At 47.2% G+C, this 20,575-nt stretch overlaps 1 protein-coding gene across 1 annotated transcript in view; it reads left to right on the forward strand.

Annotated features, from left to right (window-relative positions):
- The window catches only part of LOC106587167 (neural-cadherin), a 212,772-nt gene that overhangs the window by 105,189 nt on the left and 87,008 nt on the right, over window positions 1-20,575 (forward strand). The window contains exons 5-10 of the mRNA XM_045708388.1: window positions 5,900-6,011; window positions 7,221-7,470; window positions 12,995-13,137; window positions 17,150-17,322; window positions 19,328-19,496; window positions 20,242-20,412. Of these exons, the coding sequence (XP_045564344.1) occupies window positions 5,900-6,011; window positions 7,221-7,470; window positions 12,995-13,137; window positions 17,150-17,322; window positions 19,328-19,496; window positions 20,242-20,412 (1,018 nt within the window). The remainder of the gene's footprint in view (window positions 1-5,899; window positions 6,012-7,220; window positions 7,471-12,994; window positions 13,138-17,149; window positions 17,323-19,327; window positions 19,497-20,241; window positions 20,413-20,575) is intronic.

Consider the following 20,575-nt stretch of genomic DNA (forward strand, 5'->3'; position numbering starts at 1 on the left):
GCACCCTCTCCGCTATGCAATCTGGTTTCAGAGCTGGTCATGGGTGCACCTCAGCCACGCTCAAGGTCCTAAACGACATCGTAACCGCCATCGATAAGAAACAATACTGTGCTGCCGTATTCATTGACCTGGCCAAAGCTTTTGACTCTGTTAATCACCACATCCTCATCGGCAGACTCAGTAGCCTTGGTTTCTCAAACGATTGCGTCGCCTGGTTCACCAACTACTTCTCTGACAGAGTTCAGTGTGTCAAATCGGAGGGCCTACTGTCTGGACCTCTGGCAGTCTCTATGGGGGTACCACAGGGTTCAATTCTTGGGCCAACTCTTTTCTCTGTATACATAAATGATGTCGCTCTTGCTGCTGGTGAATCTCTGATCCACCTCTACGCAGACGACACCATTCTGTACACTTCTGGCCCTTCTTTGGACACTGTGTTAACAACCCTCCAGACGAGCTTCAATGCCATTCAACTCTCCTTCCGTGGTCTCCAACTGCTCCTAAACACAAGTAAAACTAAATGCATGCTCTTCAACCGATCGCTGCCTGCACCTGCCCGCCTGTCCAGCATCACTTCTCTGGACGGTTCTAACTTAGAATTTGTGGACAACTACAAATACCTAGGTGTTTGGTTAGACTGTAAACTCTCCTTCCAGACTCACATCAATCATCTCCAATGCAAAGTGAAATCTCGAATTGGCTTCCTATTTCGCAACAAAGCATCCTTCACTCATGCTGCCAAACATACCCTCGTAAAACTGACCATCCTACCTATCCTCGACTTCGGCGATGTCATTTACAAAATAGCTTCCAATACCCTACTCAACAAGCTGGATGCAGTCTATCACAGTGCCATCCGTTTTGTCACCAAAGCCCCACATACTACCCACCACTGCGACCTGAACGCTCTCGTTGGCTGGCCTTCGCTTCATAATCGTCGCCAAACACATTGGCTCCAGGTCATCTACAAGACCCTGCTAGGTAAAGTCCCCCCTTATCTCCGCTCACTGGTCACCATAGCAGCACCCACCTGTAGCACGCGCTCCAGCAGGTATATCTCTCTGGTCACCCCTAAAGCCAACTCCTCCTTTGGTCGTCTCTCCTTCCAGTTCTCTGCTGCCAATGACTGGAACGAACTACAAAAATCTCTGAAACTGGAAACACTTATCTCCCTCACTAGCTTTAAGCACCAGCTGTCAGAGCAGCTCACAGATCACTGCACCTGTACATAGCCCATCTATAATTTAGCCCAAACTACTACCTCTTCCCCTACTGTATTTATTTATTTTATTTATTTTGCTCCTTTGCACCATATTATTTATATTTTATCTCTGAACTTTCTTCAAACTACAAATCTACCATTCCAGTGTTTTTCTTGCTATACTTTATTTACTTTTCCACCATGGCATTTTTTTTGCCTTTACCTCCCTTATCTCACATCATTTGCTCACATTGTATATAGTCTTATTTTTTTTATTTTTCTACTGCATCATTGATTGTATGTTGTTTTACTCCATGTGTAACTCTGTGTTTTTGTATGTTGTCGAACTGCTTTGCTTTATCTTGGCCAGGTCGCATTTGTAAATGAGAACTTGTTCTCAACTTGCCTACCTGGTTAAATAAAGGTGAAATAAATAAATAAATAAATACATTTAGTTTTAGCATTTGTGTGTGTATAAGAGAGAGAAAGAGAGAGAGGGGGGTGGTAAATCATTGAGAATCACTGGGTACATGGAACAGGGGAGATGGATAAATGGAATCTAAGACTGGAACAGGGACATAATAAGAGAGACATGATCTGTTATAATGTGGCTGTTTTTGAAAACCTTCCTGCAGTGTCCCACCTGCAAGTATTCTGCAACTGAAAGAGCCTGCATGGTGTGTGTGTGTGTGTGTGTGTGTGTGTGTGTGTGTGTGTGTGTGTGTGTGTGTGTGTGTGTGTGTGTGTGTGTGTGTGTGTGTGTGTGTGTGTGTGTGTGTGTGTGTGTGTGTGTGTGTATGGATGTGTGCATGCGCGCATGAGTGTGTGACTTTGCATGTGTGAGACTCAGAGGAGTCTGGTGGGAAGAGTGCAGTGTCCCACCTGCAAGTATTCTGCAACTGAAAGAGCCTGCATGGTGTGTGTGTGTGTGTGTGTGTGTGTGTGTGTGTGTGTGTGTGTGTGTGTGTGTGTGTGTGTGTGTGTGTGTGTGTGTGTGTACATGGATGTGTGCATGCGCGCATGAGTGTGTGACTTTGCATGTGTGAGACTCAGAGGAGTCTGGTGGGAAGAGTGCAGTGTCCCACCTGTAAGTATTCTGCAACTGAAAGAGAGTGTGTGTGTGTGTGTGTGTGTGTGTGTGTGTGTGTGTGTGTGTGTGTGTGTGTGTGTGTGTGTGTGTGTGTGTGTGTGTGTGTGTGTGTGTGTGTGTGTGTGTGTGTGTGTATGGGTCCAGGCTGGCCTTGGACCCTCTCTCTCGCTCTCTCTCTCACACACACACACACACACACACACACACACACACACACACACACACACACACACACACACACACACACACACACACACACACACACACACACACACACACACACACACACAGACACAGAATGTAATGCCTCTCACAGGGTTCGCTAGGTTATCCTTCTGATTAGGAATATCAATTAATGGAGCTGCTAAGATGCTTGAACAGAGAGAACACATGGGCAACGGCTACATGAACAAAAATAATGGGAACATGTATGATGTTGGGTGGTCTAGTTTGTTGTCTCAGTGCTGGGGAGATATCCCAGCCTTCACTGCTAATTAAACATGGATGGGGGACGTGGGGGAGAGACTAGAGAATGGCTCCCAGTGTTTCTCTACTGTGGTGCCCCGCCTCAACATGAGCATCACGCCTAGTTAACGTCAGCAGAAAGACAGACATCTTCACTGCTCAGCCATCCACTGGTCTTCCCTGTCCTCAGGCACAACAGTAGAGCACAGAGCCAAACAAAATGTGGGAACAAACATGAGGGGGAGAGAGAAAAGACTGGCAGCTGCTCCTGAGATCTGTCTAATCCTGCGAGCTTTATATCCAGAAAGAGTCCTCAGTGAATGCCTGCTGCAGTAGAAGAGGGAGTGAGGGAGGGAGGGAGGGAGGGAGAGTAGGGAGGCTGGAGGGAGGTAGGGGGTGGGACGGAAAGATAGAGAGCAAGAGAGAGAGACGGACAGACAGACACAGAGAGAAAGGAAGAGAGAAGGAGGCTAGAGGAAGGGAGAGAGGGAGGGAGATTCTGAAGGGAGGGAGAGAGAGAGCTAGGCAGAGGCTGGAGGGAGGGGAAGGGAGGAGGGAGAGAGATACAGAGAGAGCCGGGAGGGAGGGAGATGTGTTGCTGCCCGTGCTCGTGCCCTGCTCCGACTGCCCATGTCCTGGCTTGTCCAACCCTTGCTGGCCTGCCCATGCCACAGGGCACAGCTGTTCAACGTTCATCACATACCTCCAAAAATGTACATCCAAACAGTCAAGCAGTCAAGCAGTCAAAGCTCCCGCCGAAGAGACTGAGTTGTGAAAAGGCCCTGAACTTTGAATCCGCTTTGTTAATTTGCAGGTAGATTCCAAGCGTTTCTCCTACTGCAGCAAATACTTTGTAGCACTGTTAGTTACCTAACCAGGCAGTGACCTGCCCAGCCTCTCCACAACATGCCGATGGGTCCTCAGCCTTATCAGAGCTGACTGGCTCTCACGTCAAATTCAGCCCTCTGTTTCATCACTGCACTGCCCAGCACAACCCTCTCTTTCTCCTTTTCCCTCTCTCTCCTCGCTAGCTGCCTCAGGGAGCTCACATTACTGTGCTTCTTCTAACAGAACAGTTGTGTGCTTTGGTACCGTAGTCGTGGCGTGTGTTAAAAGGGGGTCAGCTGATGTTCTTGTTGTTTTGTTCTTCAGAGAGTGTTCTGACTCTGACATCGGAAGAACGCTCCGAGTCTGACTGAGTGTTCTGCTCCTTAGCTGCAGGCTCTGGACTGGAAGAGAACAGCTGTTAATGCAGGCAGGCAGCTCTCCTTACCTCCCCTAATGAATAGTAGAGCAGAGCAGTGCTCTGGCCATGGGGCTGCCGTGTTCGCCCGGCAACACACTGTATTTCATGTCAGAGGTTCTCTCCTAGTAGTCACAGGAGGAAACCAAGGCTGCATTGTGTCTCACACTACAGGTCTCCGTCTGGTGTCTAGCTGGGTTATTAACCTCTCTGGGGTATGTGGGATGCTAGCGTAATAAATGTTTGTTTTGTTCGATAAAGTTCATCTTTATGTCCAAATACCTCCATTTTGTTCACGCGTTCAGTCGAGTAATCCAAATGCACTGTGCTCGCGCAGTAAGTTCAGACGAAAAGTCAAAAAAGTTATATTACAGTTCGTAGAAACATGTCAAACGATGTATAGAATCAATCTTTAGGATGTTTTTATCATAAATCTTCCATAATATTCCAACCGGACGATTCCTTTGTCTTCAGAAATGAAAAGGAACACACCTAACTCTCACGGGAGTGCGTGCAATTGAGCTCATGTCATTTTCTCAGTCATCTGATTCCAAGCGCTCTTATTCTCTCCCCATTCACAGTAGAAGCATGAAACAATGTTCTAAAGACTGTTGACATCTAGTGGAAGCCTTAGGAAGTGCAAAATGACCCCACAGACACTGTATAGTAGATAGGCAATCACTTGAAAAACTACAAACCTCAGATTTCCACACTTCCTGGTTGGATTTCTTCTCAGGTTTTTGCCTGCCATATGAGTTCTGTTATACTCACAGACATCATTCAAACAGTTTTAGAAACTTCAGAGTGTTTTCTATCCAAATCTACTAATAATATGCATATCGTACCTTCTGGGCCCGAGTAGCAGGCAGTTTACTACGGGCACGCTTTTCATCCGGACGTTAAAATACTGCCCCCTACCCAAGAGAGGTTAACGAGCCTGGGTAAGCAATCCTAGCCTCTATGTAAATCGGTGAAGTCTGCATCCCTCCGAGCCAGGATAGGGATGTAACTGCTTCTGACGGCAGATAACAAAGAACAGGCGCTTACAAACGCACACCTTTTGAGCACACCGCTAAGCGCTGACTGCATGGTGTAATGAGGGAGGGGAAAGGTGTGGATTTGGAGGATTATGTTCATTTTGTGTGATAATTTTTTTTTTCTCTCGCCGTGGCTGGTGTATCAGTGTGAATTACAGTGAGGAGGACGCTGTAATCCCCTGTTACCTCGCTGCTCCTCTTTCAGAGGAGAGGAAGGGCAGAGGAGGAGGAGGAGAAGGGGTGGAACGGGTAAGGAAATAGCAGCAGCAGAGCATCTCTTCTCTTTTTCATCTTTTTTTTCTCTTATTTTTCTGACCCTGTTGAACCTCTTGGGGGATTGCTTACCCAGTGCTGTGGAGTTTGGCTCTGACTGTTAGTAGTGAAAGGGCAATCTACTGAAAGCAGCTTTTCCTCTCCTGTGATAAACACCAGGGACGATTACTGGCTCTCTCCCCAGACTGGCCACAATCAGACACTTTCAGAAGCCCAGATATGAATGACTCTTGCTCCCTGGCACACCCCAAGCTCAAACCTTTCTGCCCTGCAATGTATTATACTTTACCTTCAACTATATTCACATTTTACTCAGTGTCTCTAGCTCACTTTCTCATCAGTTTAAATAGATTGTATTAGCTGAGCTGTTGAAAGCAATTCATGGTAAGACAGTTCATTAGGTTTAACAATTAATCTATCAAAGGCCTAAAGATAACTATCAAATTACCTGGAGGAGGAGAATAATTTACTCCCTCCCTCTCTCTCTCTCTCTCTCTCGCTCTCTCTCTCTCTCTCTGTCTCTCTCGCTCTCTCGCACGCTCTCCCTAAACTGAATCACGTATGAATCATTTTCTCTCCTAATTAAACAGGTGCGCGTGATCATCACCGACGAAAATGACTGTGTTCCTGAGTTCCTGCAGTCCATTTACAGCAAAGACAGTGTGCCGGAGACTGTAACCACGGCAACCTCTCTGCTACAAGGTGAGTGGAGCGATACACGTACGCTCTCTCTCACCCCCTCCACCCTGGATCACATCTATGAGAAAGTGTAAGCTTTCAATGAAATTTCAATGAAAGCTTCTTTTTTTGTATGCCCTGTGTGTTGGTCCGACGGTTCAAGGGGAAGAAGCCGAGATTAGGCTCTCGTTCCTGGGATTAGTGGGTTCCCGAACAGGAGGCTGTGATTGTGTCACAGAGAGAGAGAGAGAGAGAGAGAGAGAGAGAGAGAGAGAGAGACTTTACACGGGACATCCGGCTCCATTTTTAGGGCTAGCCCAGGCCACAGCGACAAGCCCTGGGATTGGCTGAAGTGGATCTGAAAGATTAGATATACATGGATTTAGGCATTTAGGCTGGTTTTAAAGCCGAAGTAGCAACATGGCAAACAGCGCCACACAGCATGTTTTATTCATCTATGTCTCCTACAGCTCGGTTCTGTGGTGAGGGCTGAGGAACCAGACCCTTGGAGGCTGTCAGTTAGCCCAACAATCCTTTTAGAGCCTCACTGGCTCAGTATCGATGGATATTCAAATGACCCTCATTGCTAAATCAGCAAGTGCATACTGAGGAAATTAAATATTGACTTTGATTTAAGAAGTCTTCCACAGTATATGGATATGTGTCATCAAGGATAATGCTCATATTTGACAGTGTTGTTGGTGACATTTAAATCCACCGAGCTAGGTTCCCGTGGATCGGTGGAGGCCGCTGAACGGCTCAGAATAATGATTCCTCTCCAGTCAGTACCACGAACCCGTCCTCCCCAATTAAGGTGCCACCAATCTCCTGTATCTTGGATGCTGTTGGTCTACATGATACAGTGAGGTAGAGAGTATACGGAATGCAATCTAAGGAGAATAGCAGAATGCAGTAGTTCACGGTGAAAAGGACTAGTTAGCGGAAAATATGCTGATCCCAGTCCCAGACACAGCCCTCTCTTTTAGCAAGGCAATCACTCTGACCGTAAACCTACTCCAGTATGTTTTCAACACAAAAAGAGACATTTGGGAAAATGCTATTCCCAACCTTCAATTTGATGCGATACAGAAATGTGTGAACATGCATGGAAAAACAATAGTAATTAAGACTAGGGTTACGTGTTGGACATATTAGTTCTGGTTAGATGATGTTGAAGGAAACAGAGAGATGTCTTTATCTAACCTCCCATCCCCTGTCTCTCCCTCACTCTAGTGTCTGCCAGTGACTGTGACTCGGACCTGAACGCTGAGTTGTCCTACTACACTCTGAGCCCGGACTTCAGCATTTCTCCCCACGGCACGATTTTCCCTGCAGGGCAGCTGGACTATGAGAGGCCCAACCACCTGTATGAGTTTGTGGTGATGGCTGTGGACAAGGGAGATGTGCCCCGGACAGGTACAGCCACTGTACGCATCCGCATGGCCAATGTCAACGATGAGGTCCCAGAGTTCTCCCAGCATGTGTGAGTACAGTACTGCTTCTCCTCTTCATCACTATTAATCATTAGTAAGAGCGTGGTTATCACAATCATCATCATGGCCATCATTGTCAACATCTAAGCAGAACGCCTATTTCATTATTTTTATTATTCATGTATCTCCCTTCTCTACTCATAATTTTCCTTCCACCCTGCCTGCTCTTCTTGTTGTTAACCCTCACCCGTTGCCTATTTGTCAGCCTAGGCCATGCCATTTCCCTTTCCTCCGCTCTGCACAGCTGCCTCCTCCCACAATCCAGTGCAGCTGTAGTTTCCAGAATTCCACATGGCTGCCAATTCCCCAAATCCCCTACAGCTGCCGCTGGTCTACAACCAAACCCCCTTCAAGACAAAACACACAACAACAACAAAAAGAAACAGAAACTGCGATTTAAACATCTCTATCTGTCCTGTTCCTCTTGGGCATGTTTCCTGCCCTGTATTAGCTCATCCGCACAGTCCTTTTTTTAAATGCCGCATTACCCTGCTGTTCCGGGCCGATCTGTTGTGATGCATTGAGCTGTTTTTTTTTCTCCCTCTGGCGTTGCTCTGGCCTGTGGCTCTTTTAATTGGACAATTTTCTGTCAGCTCGCTCTGCAAATTGGTGAGGCAGGTTCAATCAGCCATGCCTTTAGTTGTCGTGGAGAGAATAACGCCAGCGCCAGGGCAGTGTGTGTGTGTGTGTGTGTGTGTGTGTGTGTGTGTGTGTGTGTGTGTGTGTGTGTGTGTGTGTGTGTGTGTGTGTGTGTGTGTGTGTGTGTGTGTGTGTGTGTGTGTGTGTGTGTGTGTGTGTGTGTGTGCTGAAGTACACGTTTGTTTTTCAGAGAGAGATGAAGAGGTAGGGAATGAGTTGAGATGGAGTGATTGAGTCAGACAGAGTGAGAGAAAGAGCGAGAGACTAGGGGTATAGAGAGATGGAGAGGGAGAACCAACTGCCCACCAGGGATGTCTGTTTGAATCATTCAGAGGAACAGTGGCATGGACCCAGCGTGTGGGTGTGGCTGGATATGAATTGCTGATATGGATGCTCTATGTAAATGACTTAACGTTTAGTTGTTGGGATTAATGTTGTGGTGTGGGTAGGTAGATGGGGTTCTGTGTGCTGTAGTGGGAGGCTGTGTGTGGGTCTGTGTGCGGGGTTACGTGTGATGGGAGGCTGTGTGTGCGTCTGTGTGTGTGTGTTATGATGCTATTGCTGTGTGTCTCTGTTGGAAGAATTGATTTCCGGGTCAGCAGGACCATCACCAGTTTCCCCTCATGCTCTGTCCATTCTACGGAGATCTACAGTGAATTGTCATTGTTAGTCTACAGATATTCTCTAATGTATAAAACAAGGAAACAGGGAAGGGTGTCTGGTATTAATCGAGTTGCTTTGTGATGGCCGTCAGACTGTTATTTCTACTGGGCTCAATTGGATCAGCCAGTACCATTTGCGACTCGGTTCGCTCCCCCTTTGCTGTTCATCGCTATCAGACGAAAACCTCATCTCCAGAAACAAACTTTTCTTGAAATGAAAAAATAAAACACCATCATTTCCTATTAACGAACATACAACGAAACTTCAGAAGATATTGAAATGTTCAGCGAATATTGAAGGGAGTCACTGCTTTCAATACATCAACAAAAAAAATGTATATATATTTTTAAAAAAGCCAGAAATAGAGTTATGAGGTTTTCATTGGAAAATGACGTGTTGCTGGTGAAATCGACAAAATGAGTCTTGTCACCCAGCCCAGTGTACACTAAGTAGATCATTACAGGGATTGTTTGCTGGCCGACAGTAACCTGAGTGATGAGTGAATTGGATAGGCAGAGAGCTATTTATACATGTATTCACAGAGCCCTGGCAATCTGTTGACATTACAGAAGATGGAGAGATGCTAATGAGCACAAACAACAAGCCAGTCTCGGTCCGGCGCTGTTTGTTTTCTCAGTCGTTAATATGTAATAGATGTTTTGGGTAAATTGGCTAATTATATTGCGGCTGATGTCAGTCATTGTGGAGGGAAATGGGGTTAAGGGTGACAGAGCGTCCGTGTCTCTGGTGTGGTAGAGGCGGGCTGGCTGGTTGGCTGACGGGAGGGAGGATGTAGGAAGACTCTGATGGAGCAGAAGCTGGAGTTTGGGTTGAAATGAGATCGATGGGGTAGATAATGAGCGGGAGAGCTGGCGCTGTGAGGGGAATGCACAACCACTGTCTGTCTGCCTGGGCAGGAGCCTGCCGCGTTCGCCGTTCACTCACTCACTGCCTCTCCCACAAAATGGCGGCACCCGCCTGGGAGTTGTCAGTCAGTCCTGGGCCAAAGTCCAATGGCGACAGGTGAGAGAGGGACAGCAGCCTGAGTCGGTGCGCGACAACCTTTGAGCGGCGGAGGCAGGTGATGGAGAGGTGCTGTGGTGTGGGGGATCCTCTCTTTAGTCTTTAGAGAAAATGGAGCCTGTGAAAATACGGTCTTTGAGAGATGTGTTGTGTGTATGGGGGGGGGGGTGTACACGAGGGTGTCATCTCATCATGGGAAACGAAGGCTCTTTGGGGCTGGTGACAGATTAAAGGTCGCAGGTGTCTGTTGTGCCGTGGCGGTGGGTGTTGGAGCAGGCGGGTGGCATGGGGAGGGGTGAGGGGGTTGGGGGGGGGGGCGTCTCCAAGCGGGGACATAAGTCACAAGCATGAAATGCCTGTCGGCACGACTCTGTTACCCATCAATCAGTTGTGTGGGAAAGGACCGGATGACGAGTACAACCGGTCCCCTCTCTCCATCTTTGTCACTCACTGGACACCCGTCCATCTTACTCTCTGCTTCCTTGTCACCGTCATTCTGTCCCTTTTTCTCCTCCCTTTCCCAAACCTCTCTCCATTTGTCAGACAACTGATTTGACATGATCACTGATCATTTTGAATGTATCATTGTAGTTGATAATCCTTTTTTGAGACGTTTTATCGTCTTCATTTGTTCTGCATAAGTTATCATAAGTTGTTGCTCCGTACAGTCATGCCTGCATGCCTATGAAATACAACTTGACAGGGCCCTAATCAAGTGAATGACAGGGCCCTAATCAATTCAAATCAAATGAAAGAAACTGGAACATTGGTTTCCATGGAAATAGAAAGTGCATAATGCTCTTGTGTAAACAATACATGACACATGAAAAGTTTGTTCCATTTCTGCCCGAAGAAATTCTATCTTGATTGGGTAATATACAGTAGATCTTCATTGTAGAGAAATTCTGAGCAGCTTCCATCTACTGGCACAGACGGAAAGGAACAAAGGAAATGTGTGAGTGCTTTTTACCTCTCCACCCAGCAAAATGATTCCTTTTCTACTGACTGAGGAGTGGAGGAGACGGGTAGCAGACAGACAGACAGACAAGACCGACAGGCTACAGACGGACTCCAGACAGACAGACAAGACCGACAGACCGACAGGTCGACTACAGACAGACACGACCGACCGACGGACGGACAGAGCACGCTGGCTCGGTAGAAGAGTCCCTCTCTGTCAGTCTGTCAGAGTGAGTCGCTCCTCTGTCTTGTTTCTGCGTCCACTAGCTCTGAGCGGAGTGGAGCGTGGGAGGAATGATGAGCGACAACATACTGTGCCCACATTGAGGCCCTGTTTGTCTTTCCGCTGTTAGACGTGCTCACATCCACGGGAACATTTCAATATAGATGAAGCGGGAGGGTGATTGGTGAAAGACAGATGGGAAGACCGTGAGGCTTATATCTCTCTGAGTGTGTGTGTGTGTGAATGTGTGTGTGTGTGTGTGTGAATGTGTTTGTTTTTGCGTCACTATGACTGTTTGCTTGAAATAAAATACAGTTCTTTATGTGTGTACAGTCTTATACAGCACGAGTGATTCTGAGAATGGGGGATGAGTAGGAGTCTGTGGGAGTGGGAGCATGGCCGTCTGTGTACCTTTATGCGTGTTCCTGTGTAGAGGAGAGTAAATCGATTTTTTTTTTCAGATCAGTGTAAAGGTTTGGAAGTGTTCTTTACGTTACAGGCCTGCTAGATTTAAAGGCCACAAACTGTACAGTATAGTTAGTTTACTGTGGGTATAAAATGAATCACATTTACTTAACAGCAGTAATGAACCATCTTCTATTCTGTCATTACTATCGGGAGCTTCTATCACATAGCCAGTCCTGAAGCCTGCTCTAGGGTCCCAGTCTAGGGGTCCCAATGGAATAGACTGAGAACAGACATAATTGCCCTCCATCGTGCACAATCCCTATTTCCTATATGGCTTTGTGTCTTCATTGTCATTTTGTGGACTATAATATACAGTATGCGCATAATCAGTGGCCTTGAGTGTCAGCCCTGAAACTGCAAGGTTGGGGGGGGTCATACCAAATACACACACAAAATGGGACCTGATGCCTCTCTGCTCGGCACTCAGCAATCAGGAGATGGATTGTGGGTAAGGCCTTATGACAGACTAGCGTGTTGTTTATGGGGTGTACTGTACTTGTACATCAAGCTGCCTCATGCTAGATAAACACGAGATAGGCTGCTACCCCTATTGGCTGTTCTGGCTCGGACAAGGCTTACTTACTGGTAACTTTTTTAATGTGCATGGATGACAGGAGTCCTCTCACGTGGCAATGCAGATGTCTGTGTTAGGATAAACATGGTTTGGTCTTTATGATTTTTATTTAGGTGACATGTACCGTATGTGCATTATGTGTAAATTGCCTTAAGCCTGCTTACAGATGGGCCGTGATAAACGGAAATTGAACCGCGTTGTTGTTGAACTGCATTGTTTGAATGGTTGACAAAAATGAACGATGCCCTTTGGTAAACCGTGCGCGGCGGGCCGCTCAAGACTTCAGCAAATTCATCTTTTGGCGCCTTCAGCGCCACTTACGGGACCGCCACGGCCACATGCAAAACTGCTCGTGTTTTGCCACCTGGCACCCTACTCCAGTTGAAGTCTATGAGCCCTTCGCCACTTACCGCGGCTCGTCTGTAATCGCCTTTATGTTTGGATCAACCAGGGGGAAAGAACGTGACTGGCAGTGTGAGATCAAGGTGTTCATGCATTATTTGTGTATTCTGTATTTGGCGTATCTACAGTATAGAGTAGGGGTTTGTTTGTGTGTTTGTATGACATGCTGGGCTTGGTTGATTCTCTCCAGAGTTCCTCACAACTCTGTCATCCAAGTCAGTCGTTCTTTCACACTCCACCCCAGCCACTTTGTGTTATCTCTCCACTGTGACAGGCTGCCAACAGCTGTTTACCGACTGCTATCTCCATAGAATTAGGAATTAGAACTCAGGTTGTCTCCACCTAGGCCAACATCAGACACTCAACCAATTCTGTTGTTACCCTCCCCAAAACAGCTTCATAATGTATTCATAAATCTGTTAGAAATGTTAAAGTGATTCAAATGTGACAAGTCTGCAGCCTGGTGTGTTATTCACTCATTTTCGCTCTCACACTCTGGATTGTCGCTGGGGAGACGCGAGGAGAGGTGTTGACTTTGGGATGTCTCTCTCTCTGTCAACAGCTACCGGACCTTCGTCTCGGAGGACGCCGGGCCTAACACACTGGTTGCCACGGTGCTTGCCAAGGACCCCGACGGCGATGGAATCACCTACAAAATCACAACGGGCAACGACGAGGGCAACTTTGTTATCGACAGCCAGAAAGGTGAGACATATTGTTTACTCCCCTCCCTTCCTCTTCCTCAGTGAGTCCTGCTGCTCTCCCTCTTCCCCATCCCTTCTTGTAGATATTACACTAGATCGGTGAAAGGAATTGTCACGAGATACAATTTAGCTGTTGTTTATTTTTAGCGCGGCTGATTTTGTCATTGCAGATGTCATCAAAAGGTTTGCTCCAATGTCCCGCCTTTAGTCCACCAAGGAATCAATTTGAAATCGAAAAATGTGTGTGTTATAAAGGCCTAAACTAATTTCATAGCCCTCCCACCCTGGCTAAATTGCACCATTGAATCTGCATATCACATTAAAGGGTAATAAAATTACTTTGACAAATTCAATTACTCTGGAACGTCAAGGTGCAATTTCCTTTGTTCATTTCCACTGATAGTAACTGTCAGCAGAAAGGGGATATTTCTCAACCATATAAAGAAATAAAAGCCATATAACCCTGACTGGTACACAAAACAAATAAACTGCTATTCATCCATGTCACTTCAATTGCTTTAAAAGGCTGTAGAAGCACTCTTCTAAAACGACTGTTCTCACACACGTGGGTGGCATTTTGTTCTGCGTTGTGCTTTCGCCTCTAGCATGCATATCGAATGTGTAACTATTATACATGTTAAAATGTTATCATGCACATCCATGGAGCCCCTATGATAGGCTTCAAGATCCTTATTGTTTACAGTCGTGTAACTGTTAGACCGGTCTGACTTGGCATCAGTGTATACATCCTGCAGCTACTGTAGGACACGTTTACACACTATTATTGGACCCTATTATCTCTTACGCTCACCTATGGAGCTGCCTGGGCTCACTAGAGGGGTTTAACCCTTGTATTACTCACATCGTTAAACTGATGATTTACTTAAAAAATATATATTTCAAACTATTCCTCACACCTTCTTATTTAGTTCAAATCCTTCACGGTTCATACCCATATACCGTAGCACTCATTAGTTTAGGAGGTGAAGAACATATTCCGCACGCACGCACACACAAACACACACACACACACACACACACACAGGCCCCACCCACATCTCATCACTCTCTCTCCCTTTTAGAGATCAAAGTATTTTATTACTTCTTCTCCACGGATCGTCAAATCTCCTCCACTTTCGCGAAATGTCCTCAATCATTCACGGGAGATATTTTTTTCTCGGGGACAGATGGGCTGTTTTAATTTGACTGTAACTCAGCGTAGAATATGTTTCCTGAGATTTAATACCGTTTCAAGAATTCAAACAGCAAAGTCAATAAGATGATCACCCTCTTTTTGTATTAAAGACATAAATACGGAGCTTCCATTCTCAGCACGGGGGGGGGGGTATTTACAGAGACGACGGGCGAAATGTTTACTCCGATAAACAGGTAGATCATGTCTACGGTTAATGGGAACGACCCTTCTCCTTTTTCCTTTTTATCGCGTCGTTGGTTGTCTGTGAAGAGCCCATATTGAAGAAGTGTTCTAATTCATCTGCAGGCTGATAAAGAAATCCCCATTGGTGTAGGAGTCGTAATGGTTCATCATGCTGTCCTCCCTCAGTGCCACTAGTTTAGTGGGAGTTTTGCCGTGCTTGTGATGTGAGGTTTATATAACCCCCCCCCCCCATTGATTCGCCCCATACTTCACCCCTTTCTCCGTAGGGGACGTACGTAGTCGTTCCTCCCTCAGTCTCTCTGCCTTTCATGGATCCATCCCGCTGTTTTGGGGCCAGACGATGATTAGAGTTGGCGTTGAGAGAGGGGCATCGGCTCCCCGTCCCTCCCCCCTGCCAACCCCCTCCCCTCCATCATACGAAGCGACGTGTGCTCAGTGGTCCCTGGAGAAACATCTTCTCCATCTTTGGTGTGTGATGATATGTGCTGGCCGAGTCTCACCGGCCATGTTTAGCAGGGTGAGCAAGGGCTGTGACGCACACCGCTGTATGCCTCGGCCTGTCTGACCCAGCACGGTCACACACTCTCACACACACACACACACACACAAACGCGCGCACACTCACACACACACGTGCTTGGACACGCACACACACACACATACATGTCTACAAGCACACACACATACACATTCTTTGACACACACCCATGCGCACAAACATCAATTCCATCCCCCACGTACCGAGGGGACACAGACTATATGCTTTTTTTCTTAGAACGTTTTAAAATCTATTTTTCGTTCTATGTCTCAACTCTGGATGACCCTTTTTCGGAGCAGGCTTTGAAGTCATGTCGAGATGTTTATGTCATCTTAAGACATTCTCCTCCTGATAGATACTGATGTACGGTAGGCCTCGCAGGCAGTTGTTTGTTCAATTTGTCACATTCTTCCACAGTGTATTGGTTTGATGTTCCTGAGTGTACACCCAGGTGTGTGCATTCACTGGGTGTGTGTTCGTGCGTGGCTATGTGTGAATACTACCCCATGTGGCACGCATGTGCAACATAATTCTGTGTGTGTGCGAAGCCGTTCTCTCCCTGGGTTGCTGGGAGTATGTGACATGTCCTCCTGAGGCTACACGCTCTCCTTCAACAGGCTCTTTCTTTATAGGACCAGCTCCCTGGCCTGTGGTGCAGCTAGTCTGTCTCTTATAGGACCAGCTCCCTGGCCTGTGGTGCAGCTAGTCTGTCTCTTATAGGACCAGCTCCCTGGCCTGTGGTGCAGCTAGTCTGTCTCTTATAGGACCAGCTCCCTGGCCTGTGGTGCAGCTAGTCTGTCTCTTATAGGACCAGCTCCCTGGCCTGTGGTGCAGCTAGTCTGTCTCTTATAGGACCAGCTCCCTGGCCTGTGGTGCAGCTAGGCTGTCTCTTATAGGACCAGCTCCCTGGCCTGTGGTACTGCTAGTCCAGGCCATCCACCCTGGTGAAACCAGTCATTCTGACAAACTCTCCCAGGCAGCCTCCTCCATGGCAGTCAGTGGCCCATCCCCACCACACATGTCCTGCCCCTGCCCCCACGCTGTCACATCATATTATAATTGATTACATTTCCCTCTTGACACGGCCGTGCTACAGTAGCGCTCGTACCACGCCTCATTTCGTAGACGGGATGTCTCCTGATTCCCTATGGCTGGTTGTTGTATGGCCCTCAGCATCTCACCCCTCCTCTCCCCCTCCACTCTCCCCCTCCTCTCCCCCTCCACTCTCCCCCTCCTCTCTCCCTCCTCTCACCCCTCCTCTCCCCTGACACTCAGTGTCTTTCATGTCACCCTGTTAGGCAGAGATAGACAGACCATACTGGTCTCTAAAGAGCAACACCGTTAGGGTGTAATATGATTCCATCCAACGCAGACCCTGTGAAAGCCATGGAAATGTTTACAGCACCCAGTGCATTTCCAACGGTTGCATCTGTGCCTGTTTGAGTCTTAGAAGATAAGACAGAATGTATTAAGTGTGTCTGCAACCCACACACACGGTTAGCAAACACCAAGGGCCTGATGAATGCAACATCAAAAAAAAAAAGCATTCGGGAAGAGAGAGGGGGAGAGAGAGGGATGGAAATCTGACGCCCACATTAGGGTTACGGCCAATTGGAAGTGAAGAAAAAGTCACCAAGGCACCGAGGGGAGAGGACGGTCACCGCGGAGGTGAGACGAACCTCAGTCACACGGACAACAGACATACGCCGTCCTTTGTTGTTTTAGGCACCACCGAAGGTGGGATTGACAACTGCCTTTGTTGGATGCAGTCACACGCTGGCCAAGTGTCAAAGACACTGGGAGAGATGTTGAGGAAGAGAGCGACACGGCTGTTCTACACACCAGATGTGTCAGTCACGAAGAAAGGAGCACAAGCAGACCCTCCGGGGTTGAATTCAGTTCATGCTGTTTCATATACAGTAAAAGGGAAAACCAAGGGCACAATGTGTCCAAAGAGGATAGAACAGCATGTTCTCGCTTTTGCTGCCCCATATAAGTCAGTCAGGAGACCTTGCGAACGCAGAGGTTCACTCGTTCATGGTGAGGTCATAACTTGTCTCTGATTGGTTGTTGCAGGTCTGATCCGGCTGCGCTCCAGCCCACCTCCCAGACTCCAGGGGGTAGAGTACGTCCTGAACGTCACAGCGACCGATGACAACACCTCTGGCGGCCCCCAGGCCCTCTCGTCCACCGCCCAGGTCATCGTCGGCGTGGACGACATCAACAACAACAAACCTGTCTTTGAGAAGGTAAGCTTCGGTTCTCATTGTCACGGTTCTGATATCTGTTTGGCTCTGACCACACTCATTACAGCTCATTGTGTTTCCCAGCCTCTGTCTCTCAGCCTTTACTATGGCTGAGAGACAGAGTTCTGAGATGAGTATCAGTACTCTCCTGTTGACTTCCAGACCTTCTCAAAGTACTCTCCTGTTGACTTCCGGACCTTAGTCTTTCTCTCTCCTTCCAAATCGCTCTCGTTTCTCGGTTTCTCTTATCTGTTTATTGCAGCTCCCTCTCTCTCTCTCTCTCTCTCTCTCTCTATCGCCTCTATTTATTACCTCTCCATCTCCTTCCTCCAGAGGTGTGATTAGCCGGCCGACCCACTCTATTTCTAGATCATCTAAGGGTTTTTAATGAAGTGTTTGAAAGATATGCCGAATCATCACAGCCCTACCTGTTTTCTGCCGATGTTTCAATTTTAAATTACATGAGTTTTGCATTTGAGATATTTGGAGCTAATTGTGCCTCGCACAGTAACGCTAGATAACTCCCCGTAGTCCTGGGAGCATTTTGTACGTGTGCGTGTTTCACATGTTAGGCTGCAAGATCAGCTTCAACCTTTTCATGTGCTCTCACACAGCTCCCTCAGGACTCCCTCGTGCTTTGTTTTTTTGAATTGTTGTAGTTTCTATTTATCTGCGCTAACATGCTCAAACTATAGTTGAACTGAGGTGCGGACAAGACTTTTCCACAAAAGGGGGAAAAAAGTCCAAAGAGTAAAAGTCCAAAGAGAAAGTATTTCAAAAATAAAACACAGCTGGATCACTTTGCCTGTGTGCTCAGTTTTTTCCTCCTCTGTGCAGGCAGCAAACAGCAGGCGGAGAGAAGAGAGAAAGATGCTTTTATGTGGTTTTGTGCCCTTGGCCCTCCTGCTCCTGTGTGTTTGGCTGAGGTTCAGGCAGTTCCTGTGGATTTGTGAGCATCAGCTACTCAGCGACTCCTAAGAGAAGGGCCCCTCCTGGGCCCTTGGGTTGTCTGTGAGAGTGCCATGTCCTGAAGCTTCCTAAGAGGGGGGTAAATGCGGCTGGAGAGGGAGAGGGGGGAAAGGGGGCACCGTTTGAGTTTGAGATCCACCACAGCTCCTCTCATCCCTGACTGGGACTCGCTTGGTGACACCTGACCTCTGAAACACACATTGAATTTGGGCCTAGAAAGACTTTGACTAATGGTTAGAGGAAGGGGTGGCAGAGGAGAGGGAGGAGAGGGAGAGGAGGGTGGAAGATGAGCTCCCTTGTCATTAATTAGATGTCAGAAGTAAGCATCAAAGACGAGCTGCTGAATTGATCTGGGAACTTTTTTTCTTATTTTTTTTGAAACGCTGTCTGTCTGAGGCGCGCCAAAATGAGCCATCTGATGATGGCAGAGAGACGGGATTTGGAAGATTTGACTGTTTTCCCTTCACACACACCGAGCAAGCGCTCAGATGACGATGAGGATAGAAGGAAGGTGTGTGGGCGTCGGAGCACATCCGAATTATCCAGGCTTACTCCGTATCTCTGTGGATCTGCTTCGATGGAATTGATTCAAGGCCGCTTTAATTATAAAACACAGATGAATCTCTACAGAGCAAAACATAGAGGGATTAATGAGAGACAGTTCCTTCCTCAAACCTCTCCTCCCCCCCTCTCTCTCTCTCTACTTCTTCACTTCTCCTTTTCTATAACTCCTTTCAATGATTCACTCCTATCTCTCCGCCCTCGTTCCACTGTCCTTCTCCCTTTTTCCCTTCTCTTTGACTATTTCATAACTGTCTCCCTCCCTTTCATTCCCTTCCACACATGTCCTTAATATACTGAATGACCTTTTTCTTTCATTTCCTCCCCTTCTATGCATCCTAATTTCTCTGCCTCTGTCATTTGGTAACTGGCATTCCTCCATTGCCCATCTTCTTCTCTCTCTCTCTCTCTCGCTCTCTCTATCTCACTTTCTCCCTCTATCCCACTATCTCTGTCCCTCTCCCCCTTTCCCCCTCAGTGCCAGCAGTACCGGGAGCGGACCACGGTGCTGGAGAACCAGCATGCGGGAACGTTCGTCCTCCAGGTCCACGCCGTGGATGCAGACGAGGGCTCTAATGGGAGAGTCACCTATGGATTCATGCACAAAGACAGCACTGTGCCTGCCTTCAGTATCCACCCAGACACAGGTACGGTACAGTCCAACTTTACTGTTTGGTTGTGTAGCCTAGTAGCATCCCCATAGTGTTTATGTCATCTGGTACTGAAAGGGTTGAGTCTCTGCAGCTCTCGCTGGTGTTTCTCAGTCTCCCTCTCTTTCGATGGTCTCTTTCTCTTTCTCTCTATCTCTCTCTCTCCTCCTCCTCTCTGGATTGCTTTGGGAACTGCCTTGAAGTATTTCATGAATTCCAAAGTTCAATCTAATTCACTTTAATGACACCCTTTCAAAATGTGCCAGCACTCAAAAGGGGAAGAAAAGACAGCATTTAAAAAATGTTCACAAGCCCTCTTTTAAAAATGAATTGCTTCATGAAATGTAACTGTTCAGTGGACATCAATCATTAACCTTTTATAGGAGAGAGAAAGGGGTGAAAGGAGAGGGATTGGATTTGCATGAACTGTGAGGAATCCTCAGAATGGCTTTGATTGAATTCAAGTGCAATTTCCAAAAAACACCAAACATTTGATTATAAACTTTAATAGCACATCCATTACAGTGTACGCACGTCCTTCATTAGTTTATTGAGATCTGTAGTTACACATCATTACATTTGCTAACATGATACATCAGATTCATTCAGTGGCATAGCGAAGACGAAATTGTATAAATAGTAGCCTACACCAAGGCAGTAATAAGATTTGAGAAAAATGTTTTGTGTCCAGTCTGCCTTTGTCCTTTGCCATAGCAACCACTATATAACACTGTTCCCCCAGGTGTGATAGTGACGTCCAGGAAGTTTGACCGCGAGCGACAGCGGGAGTACGCGGTGACGGTGACCGCTACGGACCAGGCAGCAGACCCCCTCATAGGGATCTGTCAACTCAACATCCTCATTCTCGACGAGAACGACAACAGCCCCAAGTTTGAGAACCTACGCTACGAGTGTGAGTGCTGGGGATCACACCCACCCACACACCCACACACACACACACCCACCCACCGACATACACACACACACACACCCACCCACCCACACACACACACACACCCACCCACCCACCCACCGACATACACACACACACACACACACACACCTACACACACACC

This window comes from Salmo salar, chromosome ssa26, assembly GCF_905237065.1.
Source record: "Salmo salar chromosome ssa26, Ssal_v3.1, whole genome shotgun sequence".
Classification (NCBI taxonomy): domain Eukaryota; kingdom Metazoa; phylum Chordata; class Actinopteri; order Salmoniformes; family Salmonidae; genus Salmo; species Salmo salar.